At 43.8% G+C, this 15,617-nt stretch overlaps 1 protein-coding gene across 1 annotated transcript in view; it reads right to left on the minus strand.

The window, feature by feature from the left end:
- LOC147151090 (regulator of G protein signaling 12-like) overlaps window positions 1-15,462 on the minus strand; it is a 28,062-nt gene extending 12,600 nt beyond the window's left edge. Inside the window, exons 1-5 of the mRNA XM_086053941.1 lie at window positions 15,296-15,462; window positions 12,301-14,055; window positions 10,745-10,837; window positions 1,765-1,786; window positions 802-965 (exon numbers count right to left, since the gene is read on the minus strand). Of these exons, the coding sequence (XP_085910067.1) occupies window positions 802-965; window positions 1,765-1,786; window positions 10,745-10,837; window positions 12,301-14,022 (2,001 nt within the window). The 5' untranslated portion in view covers window positions 14,023-14,055; window positions 15,296-15,462. The remainder of the gene's footprint in view (window positions 1-801; window positions 966-1,764; window positions 1,787-10,744; window positions 10,838-12,300; window positions 14,056-15,295) is intronic.
- Between the last annotated feature and the right edge of the window lie 155 nt (window positions 15,463-15,617).

The raw sequence follows: 15,617 nt of genomic DNA on the forward strand, positions 1-15,617 counted from the left end.
CAGATGTGAAGAAGGAGGAGCGTGAATGTATTGACTTGTTAACAGCTATTGAACTGTCAACCAAGATAGCATTTAGCAGCCAAAGTAATAACACTGGTCGCCAAATTGACTAGTGATGCTCAAACTTTTATTCAAAAGGGAGAGCTTTTTCTCGGATCAAAGGTCTGAAACGACGAATAAGCCACAAGCCATGCTAATTTCTAAGCTAACCTAAAATTCACGCGGCTAGCTCGTTGAACACTAGAATTAAGTGCTTGGGTGATTGAGTAGCCTTTTCACCGACGTCTGGTTGGGACCGCATTAAAGCGGAGAAAATGGAGCTTTGCACAGCAAAAGAGCACGCAAATTATTAAATGTCTGCACTGTGGAGAGAAAATTGCTCCTCAAATGAAGTCACTGATTCGAAAAGCTGTTCTGCAAAGAAAAAAATTGACTGTGTATAAAAAGAGCAGAGGCATGTCGTGTATTGTCATTGTTGTCCTTGCTTTGGGAGATGTGGTTTTAAAAGGTCAATTCTGCTCTACAGCTGGCGTGGATGCATTTTGTCGGATTTTGGGTCAACAATTCTGAAATGATGTGCTGGCGAAAGCAGCAGAGGCTCATTATCATTTCTGTGCCTTGTTGATATTTGACTTGCTAGTTTGCTGGCGAATGGAAATCCTGATTTTCACCCAAAATGTGCTAAATCTGCATTTGAATCGCGTCGCGGTGCTGGCAAAAGAAGCGGGAGCACTTTGTGGCCTCGTATCGTGGTGCTGGCAAAAGAAGCAGGAGGAGAGGGAGCACTTTGTGGGCTCGTACCGAAAAGTAGCGGACGCCCACCGGGTCCTGGAGAAGCCGCTCAAAGCAGGCGGCCCAGCTGGCCACGCGTTGTTCCGGAAGCCCCCGGTGGCTGCCCGGAAGGCTGCCGTTACTGTTCAGGCTGCTGTGGCTGCAGCATCCCTGCAACTGAACGCCGCTTGAATCTGCAAGGTTCAAAACACACGCATTAGACTGACAATTAACAGTGACGAGCATCTTTTGGACCTTGTTCAAGTGAATATTGTTTTGTTTTTTTCCTGCTGTCGGATGAACCGCGGAGCCCCAGAGATGACATGGTGCAGCAAAATACTCATTAATTGCCTATATAATATTATCATTTGTATTTTGTGCACACGTTGTGCCTAATTGGTTGGCCACAAATATTTTTCTTGTATTTTAATATTTTTCAATATCTTAATTTATTATCTAATAAGAAGCAAACTTTGATGCAAGCCATTTCGTGGTACGCCTTTATTCTTTAAGTTACATCATTGCATTGTTTTTAAGTCATGTTTTAGACTTTCTTTTAAATCTTTAAAATCAAGAACATTTTTACATTTGATGGTCATTAACGGCACTCTAGTGAGGATACTGTAAGTAGCTTTGAGAACCAGATTAATGTTATCAATGGCTGACTCCAATGCAAATGACTTTGCATCGTTGCCTTGGTCATTAAAGTTAGGCCGTTGGATCGCACAGCAGGATTTGTTGGTAACATTCCGGCATGTCGAATCAGAAACTCTAGAGGAATAGGAACGGGAGCGCGACTGTTTGCAGATATCAAGTGGTCATTCGAATGACAAGAAGAATTACAAAGGTTGGGTGGTGACTTGAAGATTTCCATCAAAGTCTTGCACAGTTGTTTTTGCTTGGAATTTTGAACACAAAGTGGTCATTTGACAAATCTGACACCAAATCAAGAAGGCGGATGTAACAGGATCCAAATAAAAGTGCATTACTCACCGCCGTCCGAGGAAGCCGCCGACTGAAAGAGAACAAAGGGAGACATGAGTGAGAGGCTGCCGTCATGACCTCCTGATGGGTGTGCAGACAGCAGCGAGTCTCCAGGCATCTCAACACTCTCACCCGTGGTGTTAATTTGTACGAGGGGGTAGAGGGATGGCCTCTTTAACACTTGCTCACACCTCCACAGGGAGGAGGGCGGCGGGCGGAGAATCCACCCACCCACCCCCCTTGTTTAATTTGATCCTTACAGCCCTGAAAGTAAGAATTCTCGCAATAGGGGCCATCAACGGCCGTAATGGTCCTCCATTCACTTGCTAATTGCCCCATTGAGTGCTTTTATGTGCACATGGACATGTCCTCAATGAAAAGGGCAAGTGGGAACAGACCCCCGTGTAGCCAAACAAAATACGTATAGGTGTTTACTTCAAATAATATATCACTGTGCATCTATCTCGGACGGTGACAAACAATGGCAACCACTACAATGCAGAAGGTGCACATTGAATCCGTGTCGCCAACTTTTGCTTGTTGGTGTGCCTTGAGATTTCTACAAATATCCAGAGAGACTAGAGGACTCACAGGACGCCATGGAAGGGGACATCCTCGGAAATTAAAAAAATGAATTTTGCTATTCTGCTCCTTGTTAGAGAACAGCAATTTCTGCAAAAAGGACTGAAACGCTGGAAAGGTGTCCTTGTGCGGTCAAAGGTTAAATTGTTCAAATAAGTTCCTCCTGTAAACCTTGCTTCCTATTTTTTGTTTCATCTCGAAATTTCAACCAAACAGTTCCTAAATTTTGGGAGTACATGCCTTGGCTAAAGTCAATACATTTTGGGAAACACTGTATTTAGGCACACACACATTCACCATTTCTCTGAATGTAGTTGTTGAACATGTATACGTTTCAGTTAAACGAGCTGGTCCCGTCTTGGTTAATGCCGGACAATGTCGTGCAAACTGTGTTGCGTACATTCTGTCCAGGCTACTTGAGAATTTTGTTTTGGTCACCGTCAGTTCGGGAAAATAAGTTGGCTGTTGGATATCAAGGAAAGCAAGGAATTTAGTGTTTTATTTGGCAATCCTTGGATATTTTGCCTTAATTTGAATGCAGGCATGTCTTTAAATGGCGGGTTGGCTGGGGGATGGCTGCCTTGAGTCACGCCAACGTGCAGCCACCTTACAACATGATGCAAGCGTAAGGGTGGTGGCAAGACTACAAAACAAGATTTGAGACTCAGTACGTTGTTTTCAAGGTTTAAACATGTCGCGTCCATCGCGCTGTCTGAGCCGGGCCAGATCGTGACGTTTTGTTCCGTTTTGGGTTTGTGACCACATGTGAAAGCTCCATCAGACGCAACCCACTAAACCGCTAATTGTCTGTCGTAGCCTCTTTACAACCCTCCAGCTGCCGTGCTCAACCCCGTGTAGTCGACACCCAGGAACCGCCCCCCCTCGCCCCACCTTCCGCGGTAGCCACCATGTGTGTGGAGTGGCTGAGGAGAACACAGACTGACCATCTGCGTGTCCCTTTGGAGCTAAAAACAACCAAAACCTCAAACCGTAACTACATAGGCACTGTGATGGGTTTTAAGGAAGAAAGACATCACACTTGTAGCGTTACGTTTGCTTTTGAGCGAAGCAAAGGCGAATGTTGAGAACTTGCGAGACCTACCGAGATGACAAATGTGAAAGACATCCCCTTGTAGGAGTGGAGCATCCAGTGGTTAGCAGAAGGCTGTTGATGTAATCACTTCAAGTTTTCTCATTTCAGATGATGTTATTCACAAATCCAATGACAGGACATCTTAAAGTTGCCCGTTGATCCATCCAAATATGGCAAGCGCGGTAAATACCTACAGAGGCTACGAGGTCTACGTATTCATGAGGGACCACACACACAACCACCCCTGTCCCCTAAGTGATGACCCAGGCACACTATCACCCTTTGCCCACACACTCCCTTCCTCTCTTGACGCTTTGGATGACTGCCTAACCCTAACGGCAAAAAGGGGAACTGGTCCGTGGATTCCCCCCACCACACACACAGGAGGTCCACCAAAAGGGTTAAATCTCAAGCAGCCTTTATGGATCGGATACCGTGCTGGCTCGGGTTGGTAAACGCACTTCCAACATTTCTGTGGCTGCCAAATCTGGCGTACCCAAACGTCACATGCCAACGAAACGTGCAAAACCCTGACAAAAACAAACGTAATCCCAATGCAAAGAAGTGAACTTCTATGAAATCGTCACTGGTTAGCACCTCTGGAGGAGTCGCTTGGTGTTTCCTTTGGACTTGTTGAGGCAGGATTTTGGTAATTAAAAACTAGATAAACATGTATCCAGAGTCAACGAAAAAAGTGACACAAATAACCACAAGCCCCCGCCACTTCAAACAGCTGTTGCCGAGCAAGGGATGAGCCCCAAAGAGATGGGAAAAACAGCTGACTCAAACAAAAAAAAAAGGAGTCGGCAACTGCAGGGGGAAAAAAAAAGCGTACTTACAGTGTTGAAGTTCCACGTCCTCTTGAAGGAAAGTCTCTTTTTGAGACTCATTGTTCCCTTGACTGCTCGGTGAGCGGCACGCAAGGCAAAGAAGACGTGCGCATACCTGAACATTCCCCACCCAAAGCCAGGCCAACCATGTCTGTACAAGTCGGGGAAAGAGAGGGAGGGGGAAAACCCTGAAATTTGACATGGCACCGGACTAAGAAGAAGAAGAAGAAGAAGAAGAAGAAGTGGGTGGAGGGGGAGGTTTCCTCACTCGGCAGCTGTTGCCATGGAAACCCTCCCGACGATACATACAGTCTCTCCAACATTGACGAGAAGGAATCATAAGCCCCCCTTCTTTCCCTTGACAAAACCACAATAACCCCCCTTTCTTTTAGTGCTCCGGTCTCGCTTGAAAAAGAAGAAAAACACAGTCAGGATAAATTGAAACCATATGGATTCTGTTGAATCAAATGTCAAAGTTTGCGAAGGGGATCACGGCAACTGATGTCTTTTTTGTGTTATTTCACTGACTTCATCTTAAAAAGTTGCACATTTCATATTCAAAATGTGACGAGTTGCTGTTTACCTGCAAGTGTCACGTTGAGCCGAACAATGCTAATTTGGAGCTCAACTTCCATTGAAACCACCCAAACATAAGGGTGGGAGTACGTGACTCAACCAGGAACTTGCCAGAAACCTTGCTTGTACCTTCAAAACATAGTAACGCTAAGACGTAGCCATGTGCCATAAGGATAGAAACACAGGACATGACCAGGAACTTGCCAGAAGCCTTGTTATCCCTTCAAACCTTCAAACATAGTAACGCTAACATGTAGCCACCTAGCATCGCAACACGAGCGTAAGGATCGGAACACGTGAGGCCACCAACTAATTGCCGGGAACCTTGTCATACGTTAAAACCTTTAAAAATAGTAACATTAACCTGTAGCTATCTGTCAATGTAACCAGGAACTTGCGAGAGACCTTGTCTACCATCAAACCTTCAAAAATAGTCATGCTAACATGACTACATGACGTAACCTGGAACTAGCCAGAAACCTTTTCATACCTTAAAACCTTCATAGATAGCAAGGTTACATCACGCCATAAATTTGAGAACATGTGATGTTTCAAGAGTCTAAAAAAATAAATAATATAATGTAATATAAAGTTGAATAATAAGGTCTTAAAATGGTTTTAAAATGTGCAGAAGGTTTTCATTTAAAAAAAAAAAAAAAAAAAAAATCAAATGAAACTATCCTTGTCCAAACACGTTACTTCCTTGATAACTCTCCGAGAAATAAACAATACTTCTCAGGCTCTGTTGAACCCTTGCGGTGCCCTAAGCATGTTTGCTTATGTCTTATTCCGTAGTACTTATATGATCAGGACTCAAAGAATTAAGCTATTAGGGGAATATACATTGGAATTTACGGGAGTCTGGTGCCAATTTTATGAGTTTTAAAGTCATATGTTTATGAGGGGGAAAAAAAAGTTCCAACAATACTTAGGAGAGAAATACATTTTATGGGAACAAAATGGCAAGTGGGGGTTTTGTTGGTGTGGCACAGAAACAAATGGGTTTCATGTGATGCTTTGCCTGTCACAAGATGTCTAATTATGTATTAAGATAATCGCAGTTATCTGTTACGGAAAACAAATGAAAATAACATCAAGGCGACTTCCTTTTGGAGGAGAGGGAGCGACAGGGTGCGGCAAGCGACTGATAAGACGGAGGAGAGATTTCCTTCCAATGCAAGGAGAGAATGTCGCTAATGAAGGTGAATGACATGATTTGGGTGTGGAAAATGCCTATTTTACAATTGTCATTTTTATGAAAATAGAGTCTGAGTGGTCCGAGAAAAAAATATTTGGAAAAAAAAATCAGAACATTACACAGATAGAGTAGCACTTACAAACGATACCAAACATAGTTTACCAAACATAGTGTCATAGTACTAGTAAAAGCGGAAAAATAATCTGGGTTTTATGAGAATGCAGTATGTGAATAAAATCAGAATTTACAAGGAAAAACGCAGAAAGTTTTGCGAAAACAAAAGGCAGTTTAACCAGGAAAAAAATACTACAAAGAAAGAAAAAAAACCCATAATGTGCAAGTATCACTCAAGGTGGCACGGTGGTCGACTGGTTAGCACGTCCGCCTCACAGTTCAGAGGTCGTGGGTTCGATCCCGGCGCCGGCCTCCCTGTGTGGAGTTTGCATGTTCTCCCCGTGCCCGCGTGGGTTTTCTCCGGGTACTCCGGTTTCCTCCCACATTCCAAAAACATGCTTGGTAGGTGAATTGGACACTCTAAATTGCCCCTGGTTGTGTTTGTGAGTGCGGATGTTTGTTTGTCTCTGTGTGCCCTGCGATTGGCTGGCAACCAATTCGGGGTGTCCCCCGCATACTGCCCGAAGACTGCTGGGATAGGCTCCAGCACTCCCCGCGACCCTTGTGAGGATAAGCGGTATCGATAATGGATGGAATCACTTCATCATTGCACGTCACAAGTACAGAGCAATGAAATTTACTTAAGAGTGAGTCCAAGAGACATTAAAAATAAAAAAAAATTTAAAAAGACCAACAGAGGGAGACAGCACCGGAAGCCTGACAGGTTATCAGACGGCACCCAGATTTTCTTGGATGAAAAATAAAAATATGAAGGAGAAAGAAAACAAAACAAGCCACAAACTATGCTCTTTTAAGGGTGGGGCACAGTATGGATGTATATACAGTAGGAAAAAATATATATATTATAGGATGAGGGGACAAAATTAGGCAAATATTGTTTCAATATTACAACAACAAAAAAATTCAATTATGAGATGATATCATACATTTACAAGAAAAACATTTAGAGGCAAGAAAAACGTTTTTTTCCGAGAATACAGTGTGGGAACGATCAAAATCGACGTGGAAAAACACGAAAGGTTTTTAGGGAATGAAGTTACAGTTTAACCAGGAAAAAAAATCACGAGAAAAAAAAAGTCAGAATAGTATGAGGGAAACCGTTTTTTTTTTTTGTAAATAAAGATTTAATTTTTTAGGACAGAAAATACATTTTATAAGAATAAAATAATTTGGCAGCCAAAGGTACAGAAAAAGCTACAAGAAGTAAATCGTGCATTTCAGGTTTTTGTCGTTGGAATGTAAGGTTGCCCTCCTGTAGAGGTACGATAGGGCTCGTAATGCAATATGTGAAATGAACGCCTGACTCCATAAAAGCAAGCAAAAGCCCCTCCCCTGAGCATTATCAAAAAGAACGGCCTGCGCTCGCTTGAGCCTGGAGGGCAACCACATAAGACGCGACCACACCCTCGTGCTGCTATTCCGCTCCCATAAAAAAACACCCCAAATGGACTTTCTAAGCTTGAAACCCGACACGTATAATTAGCCTGGTGACTCTTGCCCCTGTTTTCCCATCTCACAACAAAGCTCAGTGTGGGTACGCTCGGCGTGATGCAAGGGCGAGGGTGATCGTTCACTTCCTGAGTTTACGTTCTGCCGTCTAATCGCTTTGGTCATGCAAGGAAGCTGAGCTGCTTGAAAAAGGAAAAAAAAAAGAAAAAAGAAAGCCCTCATAAAAATAGCTTCTGCTTTGTTCCTTTGGAAGAACAAATTCATTCTAATATCCACACTGGTAAAAAAGAATTTAAAAAAAACAACGCAGCACCCCAACCGGACAGCCGGCTGGCACTATTTCCTCTAATAGTAGGCTATGTTCTAATAAAACACTTGCCCTAATTAATTAATTGCTGCGTTCACATGAATAACAAATGTCACACCCCACGCAAACGGTTTAAGTATTTCCTCTAACTGTGGGCTCCGTTCTAATAGAAGCCATGTCCCATTTAATCGCCGGGTCCATTGAATACAAAAACACCAAACCCTAAACGGACAGCGTTTCTACTTATAGTGGGTGCTATTCTTATAGAGGCCATGACCCAATAAATATATTTGCCAGGTCCACTGGAATTAAAAAAAAAAAAAAAAATCACTCCAAACTGACAGCTGATGGTATTTCCTCCAATAGTGACCTGCATAATATTGCAGCAATTCCTTGATTAATCAATCGGCTGTTTGCCTAGACTCATTTCTAATGGAAGCCATAACACAATTAATCACCACTTGAATGAATAAAAGCTTGACCAAAAACAGATGCCCTGTTTAATTAATCCATTTGAATTAAAAAATACACTGCACCCCCAATTGACACCTCAATCTTCAGACACCCCCGTAAAAGCTAAGTGGAGGTGGCACCTACAACAGTTGACAGTGGAGTTTCAAGAAATCGCAAAATTGCTTGTTTTAGTGCTTCCACGTTTTCGAAATCTCGCATGGTCGTCTGTACCGACGGCGTCACGGCAACGCGAGATTTCCAGCGGCGGTCGGAGAATGAACTCGGCAACCGCACTCACATCTGCTCCTCGCGTATTCAGACGCGGAGCACGTGGGCAGCAGAAGACACAAAATGAAAGCGGTAAGAAAACATCTTCTCATCTGGCGACATTCGCCCGGAGGCACTTTTTGCTGACAATCAAGAGTGTGTCGTGTTCGGCCCACGTCGCCGAACTGAACGCCAACTTCGTTTTCCGTCCAAACGCCCACGCAACACCAAAGGACAGAAGAGGTGTCTTTCGCTTCTCGAGATACCGTATTCCCTCAAAAAGCGGGCCCCGCTCTAAATGCCCCAATTTTTCGCCAGATCCACTTGAAGACAAAAACACCACAGACTACCAGCATTGTCCCTTCTAATAGTTGGCTCCATTCTTGTAGAAGCCATACCCTGATTAATTGCGAGTTCCCCTTTAATAACAAATGACTTACCTCCAAAAATCGGTTGATGGTATTTCCTCTAATAGTAGCCATTACCTAATGAATTAATTCATCACCAGGTCTCCTGGAATACAAAAAACACTGCACCACAAAACAAATGAGCAGCCGTATTTCCTCTAATTGTGGGCATGAATTAATCACCAAAGATGTCTCACTCCAAGACAGATCACTGGCAGTATTTCCTCGAACAGTCTAAAAGAAACCACGCTCCGAGTAATTATTTGCCAGGTCCACTTGAAGAACAAACACCTCACTCAAATCAGCCGACGTGCGGCATTTCCTCAAATAATGATCACCGTTCTTAGAGAAGCCAGACCAGAATAATTTCCACAACCCACTTGAATACAAAAGTGCCTTACTCCAAAAGAGATAACACAGAAGCCAAACACCAAATAATCAAAAGAGACTCACCTGCAGTACTGATCACAAATCACTGGCTTTGTTCAATTAGAGGCCATACTCCAATTAATGGCCACTTTAATTATCAAACGCCGCGCCACAAATAGACACCCACTCAAAAAATAAGATTCTCTCTCTTTGATGGAAGCAGTGACATTTTGATCATAAGGCGCCAGGGAACGAAAAGTCACCTCTTGGCCGTACATGTAGAAATAAGAAACCATCAACTTGATCACTTTGCATTTTTGCAAGAATAGGTGGCCCGACGCAACGCGCCACACGTGAAACATTCCGCAGCAGCCCACAAAGGCAGGGAGACGAGAGGACTTACGGAGTTGAGTGTAATGGTGGGCTCCATGTATGGCACGCAAGCGGGTCCATTCGCGGGTGCTGGACGCGCCGAGTGTGGGAGAGCCCAAAATCCCAACAGCGACTGCGAGTCTCGTACCGTGACTCGCGCTCTCCCTCCCTCCCTCTCTCTCTGGCTCTCTCTCTCTCTCTCTCTCTCTCTCTCTCTCTCTCTCTGTCTTTCTTTGGTCGCAGCAGATTCCTCCTCTCTATTTACCTCCCACCTCCCGCCTCCGTGTCTTCTTCATGCCTTCCTTTCGACGCCCACAGGCGCCACGGGAAAAAAAAAAAAGTCAGTCGTGTCTAATGAGCAACAAGGGTGCAAAGCAAGTAGGACAGGAATGCCGGAAATCATTTCGTTCGTTAACCTGTTCCAGCCCCTCGTAAAAAACAAAAACAAAAACAAATCGGTGTTTTTAATATAGATAAATAGCGCTGCATTGTATAAAAACACAAGAGTATTCAAAGACAATAACTGGTTGAATGAAATTTACATATGCATATGTGTACTGTAGCATTGATTAGTTGGATATGTGCATTGGCGACTGTGGCTTTCCGCCACATGTGAGGGCATTACATTACATTTTCTATTTGTCAACTGGAATCCAACCGTTTACTGCCACCAATGTATATATTCGTCAAGTACAGTATATATAAACATACATATATATATATATATATATATATATATATAGAGAGAGAGAGAGAGAGAGAGAGAGAGAGGAGAGAGGGAGAGTATGTGTTGCGGTAGGTGGTAGAGAGTGTTATTCAACACGATGAGTGTCACTCAGAGCACGTTTCTTACTTATATGGCCATGAATAAATGGTTTTACTATCAAAAGCAATTTGTTTTGATGTGGTGGTCTGTCACCATGCACAATAAATAATACATTTAAAGTTTACCTCAAGGTCATCCAGAGATCGGGCCAGGCTAAGACGCTTTGAAGAGCGGCGTTTGGAGGCGCGGAGCACACCCAAGCCCCAAAACTTGGAGCCCTGTCAGAAGACAAATTAGGTTTAGTAATATTTGAGTCATATTTTTTCTTCAATTGTATTATTTTATGGTCATCAAGAGCAGTGTTTTTCAAACTTTTTTGAGTCAAGGCACATTAATTTCATTGAAAAAAATCCCGCAGCACACCACCATCTGAAATTGTGGGGAAAAAAAAGCTTATTTTAACAATACAATAATATAATATCATTTTTTGACATTGAAGAATGACGTTGTATTATAACGTCTTGAATAGGAATGAAATAAACACAAAGAAAAAGGTATTTTATAATGTTTCATATTGATACTTACTCAGTGTGAAACATGAGCCTGTTTTTGGATAAACATGAGTCACTAATTCGCTTGTCTCTAAACAAAGACAATTAGCTACCCGCTGCTGCTACCTGCTGGTATGAAATAGTACTACAATGTAGGAAAGACATGATTACGCTGCCAGGCGCTAGACCGCACAGGCACACAAATTAGATCATTTCCCACGGCACACCTGACAATATCTCGCGGCACACACAGTTTGAAAAACACTGATCTAGAGAGATAAGTTACGTTCCAGACCCACCAACGAAAAGAGAGATATGAAATTTTTTTTTAGATTTAGTTTTCACGTTGTAATCACATTGAAACATATTTAAAGTCACATTATAAATGTTTTTTTGTTTTTGTTTTATATATATATTTATATGTTCAAGTATAACGTTGAACAGAAAAATCTGTGATGCAGTGAAGTCAGATTGCTGGAATGAGAAAGTCATTGTTGAGGTGTGTTTTGCTAAATAGATCCACAGCTACATCTTGTGGGCATGATAAGTATTGCAGCACTTTGTAAACCTGCTTTCTGTTATGACAAGGAAAGGTTTCCATAAAAAGTCATTCCACCCAAATAAAGTTCTCTTAAGTCACAACATTACGAGAAAAAGGCTGAAATATTACAAGAAAATGTTTCAATTTTAATAGAATAATGTAATGACATAAGGAGAAGTCATTTTATCCCCCCCAAAAATCTGGAAAATTCTGTCACAAACCTTACTGTTATAATGGTCTAGGTATGTTTTTAACATTTTTAACTGCTATACAAAGGTACCTGCTTTGTATGTTGAAAATAGTGAAATAAAAATTAAATTATCACTTTCTCTCATAACATTATGACTTTATTCTCAGACGTCGACTTTTTCTTCTGATAATATGAGTTTTTACTTTATACTGGATGTGGATAATCTATCCGTTACTTATGGTACCCATATCTTTTTTTTGGGGGGGGGCAGCTTTGTTTGCCTCTACTGTCGGCAGAATCAGTTCTCAATGACCTTATTTTGATGAATAAAGGTTAAATCAATAAGTTTAAATCTATATATTTATTTTTAAACTCAGACCTCCTTTATAGTGTTATGAAATGTAAAAAATGGTCCTGTAATTTGAAGGGTTCATATGCCAGTTTATCTTGAGAACTCACATTTTTCCCACGCTCATTCTTCCGATGGACAAAAGCTTGGGTCCATTCCTCTTTGGGGGGCATCATCAGGAGGAACTCGGCAGACCGATACCGTTCTGAGGGGATCTGGTTCATGGCGGGCGGCAGGTTCCGCATGCTAGCGCCCAGGCCGCGGCCAGCTAACCAGTTTTTGTCGTTGTTCCATGTCACCTGAGGCTCTGGTTCACCACTGAGGGATTTGGGCCACCTTGGCTTGGAGAACCAGCGCTGGCTACCCCGGAGAGGCTCTTCTGAGAGGCTTTTTTTTTCACCCAAAGGGGGAAGAGGAGGCGGGGGCTTGAACTGGAATTTGAGCCGAGGCGGAGGGCCTCCGTAAAATTCGGTGAGAGAATCGGGCCCGGGTAGCGACTCTGAAAGGGAGTGTGTGCTACCACTGTTCTTTGGATGGTATAGTTGGCCATGATTGTAGAGGTTTCTCGGGATGTGGTCTGGGGATGCGGGATTATCCCATGGACAGGTGGGGAGGAGGACCCCGGAGTGGTTTTGGATTACGGAAGGGAAATCCCTGGCGGCTCTCTCCTCAGGGGGCGAGGCATTGTCAATGCCGCTGTCTCCGTTACTGCTGGCGCTACCTTGTTGGGTGTTCTCCTTGGCCTCCGCGTCCAGTTTGACTCGTAGCCTCTCCACCGCGTCCCCCATGTCGCTGTACAGGACCGTGACAAAATGAAGGACATCCGGCGGAGCCTGGGGGAATTCCAGGCAACCCGAGGTGTCCGGATCGGGGGTGCAGTCAAAACCAAAGCGCCCGGCGATGCCTGCGTGCTCCTCGTGGTTTCCCAGCTCCGGGTCAATGAAGAAAACGTGGCAGGAGGCCCTCAGAGGAGCGTCTTGTGGAGCACAGCCATTGATGATGTGCGCGGTTGTGACCAGGCAAAAAAAACGAGGGTCCTCGGCGCAAACAGCCCCCAGGACCAGGTTCTCGGTGGGAAAGGCGGCCAGAATGGCTCCCATGTCATCGCAAAGTCGAATGCAGTCAAACGTGATCTTCATCACGACCAGCGTGTGGGTATCCTGCTCCGTGGCCAGCTGGCGTATTCGCTCTCGGATGGCCTTCAAGCCGTCGTCCTCCGATTGCGACGTATTTAAGATCAGCTCTGTGGAGCTTAGGTAGCCCACTACCAAGTTCATGTTTAATATGTTCCAGTCTGGATTAGCTTCCTCGCCGTCCGAAAAGAGAGAATGGCGTTCCCGCGTTTCGACGCTCGGCTGTTCGGACCACTGCGACATGTCCGGTTCTGACAACGGCCTCTGCTTGCCAGCCAGCACTTGGCGCCAGTTGTTGGAATTGGGTGAACCGTGCGAGATGGCGCGGAGGACGCCGGCCTTTTTAGGGCTTATTAGAAACTTTTCATCGTGTAGGATGGGGTTCCCGATGACGCGGCCTTCGGTGTGCACGACCAAGCGCAGCGGTCCGATGCAACGGCCGATCATCTGCACCACAGTCTCGTGCAGAGCGGTAGACACGTCGGCTCCGTTGATCGCCATGATGCCGTCGCCTTGTTTGAGTCCCACCATATCGGCCGGACTTCCCTCCAGGATACCGCTCAACAAACACGGCCACTGTCCCGAGATGGTGAAGCCGTAGCCTGTCCGACCGCGGTGAACCTCCACACGCCGCAGCTCGCCAGATGCGCTTAAATCCAGGCGCCTCCTTGCACCCTCCGGTTGTCCCTGGATCCTCATTTTGGTCGCCAACACTATTGTGTTGTTGTCATACTATGACAACACAAAAAGACAAGAACAGTTAAAACTGCGGAGAAAAGATTGTGAGCATAAACTGTTAACTCAGCTGACCCCAAGTGTTCTTGATCCTCACAATTACGCAAATCTTAAACACTATAGGAATACCAAACCTAACACCTACCTCAAATCTAAACAAAACCCGAACCCCAAAGTCCTAATCCTAACCCGAACACCAACCTTAAACCAAGACTTTACACAGATATGATTAGCTGGAGAGAATCGACATTTAGTTTGCATTTTATGTCAAATTGGCGATCGGTTGTAATGCCATAATTTGCAGATTGATCAATGATTTCATTGATCAGATCAGCAAAATCATCAGCAAAAACAATCTCATTCACTCCAGGGACATTCTTTGCTGCAATTGTTAATAATCCAAGGTTTCTCAGCATTTATTCTCAGGGTTTAATTATTATTTTTCCCAATGCATTTCAATGTGCATCAGTTATAAGCAAATTGTGCCTATTTGTGGGCTGCGCCGATCCCAATCCCCCCTGTACAGCAAATACTTTGTTTAATAAATTGCATACAATGTTCCATCTTCTGATCGGATCGGTGATCGGTTATCGTTTTTTAAAAATTTGCTGAACCGTGACTGGCTCCAAAATCCTGATCGTGTAAAACCCACTTAAACCCAAACCGCTAGCCCAAAACCCATACGACGAGTACACAACAGTGGTTAACCCGTTTTTACACTTTTACACAATTAAGACTATGTTACTTCAAAGAGTTACTGAAGGATTTATGATCTGATGTATTATTTACGTTTGAAACTATTTACTACAGAAAAGTTGTTCAAGTCACATTCATACTTAAAACTACTAATAAATAAGAGTCAAATATCACGTTGGAATGCGTAAATCGTAAGTAAATGATCCAAGCGTGTCTGGTTTTGGTGAGTTATTATCTGTCAAGGATAAACGCACAGAGGGCTTTTATATCCTCCCCCGGAGTAGAGTGCCAGCTGGCTCTCCCCCTCAAGAAAAAAAAACACTTTAATGACAACCAGGCGTTTGGTATTCGGTGACTTTTTTAAAAATGTCACAGATTTGAAACACGTTGGAAGTAAACCACAGGAAGCGGTGTTTTTTTTATCTTTCTTTGTTACTGTATCGCGTTTTACAAACCGTGACCGCAGACATGAGCGACCACCACATCTACTATTACTTGAATACTATCTTGTTACTAACACTACTGAACTTTTTATATTTACCTTGTACGGTGTCGGAAGCTCCCCCTACCCAACAAAAACTTCCACGCAGCTTTTAAACGCTCAAAACAGACATTTTCACGTCACGCAGCCCCTTTTTTTAGGGTCAGTTATTCCAAACAATACATTTAAGGGTCGTGATTTAAGTCTCCTCCATATGCGGCGGTGCCGTGAACGCGCCACCTCTTGACGCGCACGCGCACAAGGCAGCTTGAACAAAGCGACATTGACGGTAACCATAACAACGTAACGTATCCGTGTCACCTAGTCCGCCCCCTTCTCTCCGTTTGGCCAATCGCCGCCACGGTCAATATTCAAAACAAAT

The sequence above is a fragment of the Filicampus tigris genome, chromosome 2 (genome assembly GCF_054856515.1).
Source record: "Filicampus tigris isolate MCC_2025a chromosome 2, RoL_Ftig_1.0, whole genome shotgun sequence".
Classification (NCBI taxonomy): Eukaryota; Metazoa; Chordata; class Actinopteri; order Syngnathiformes; family Syngnathidae; genus Filicampus; species Filicampus tigris.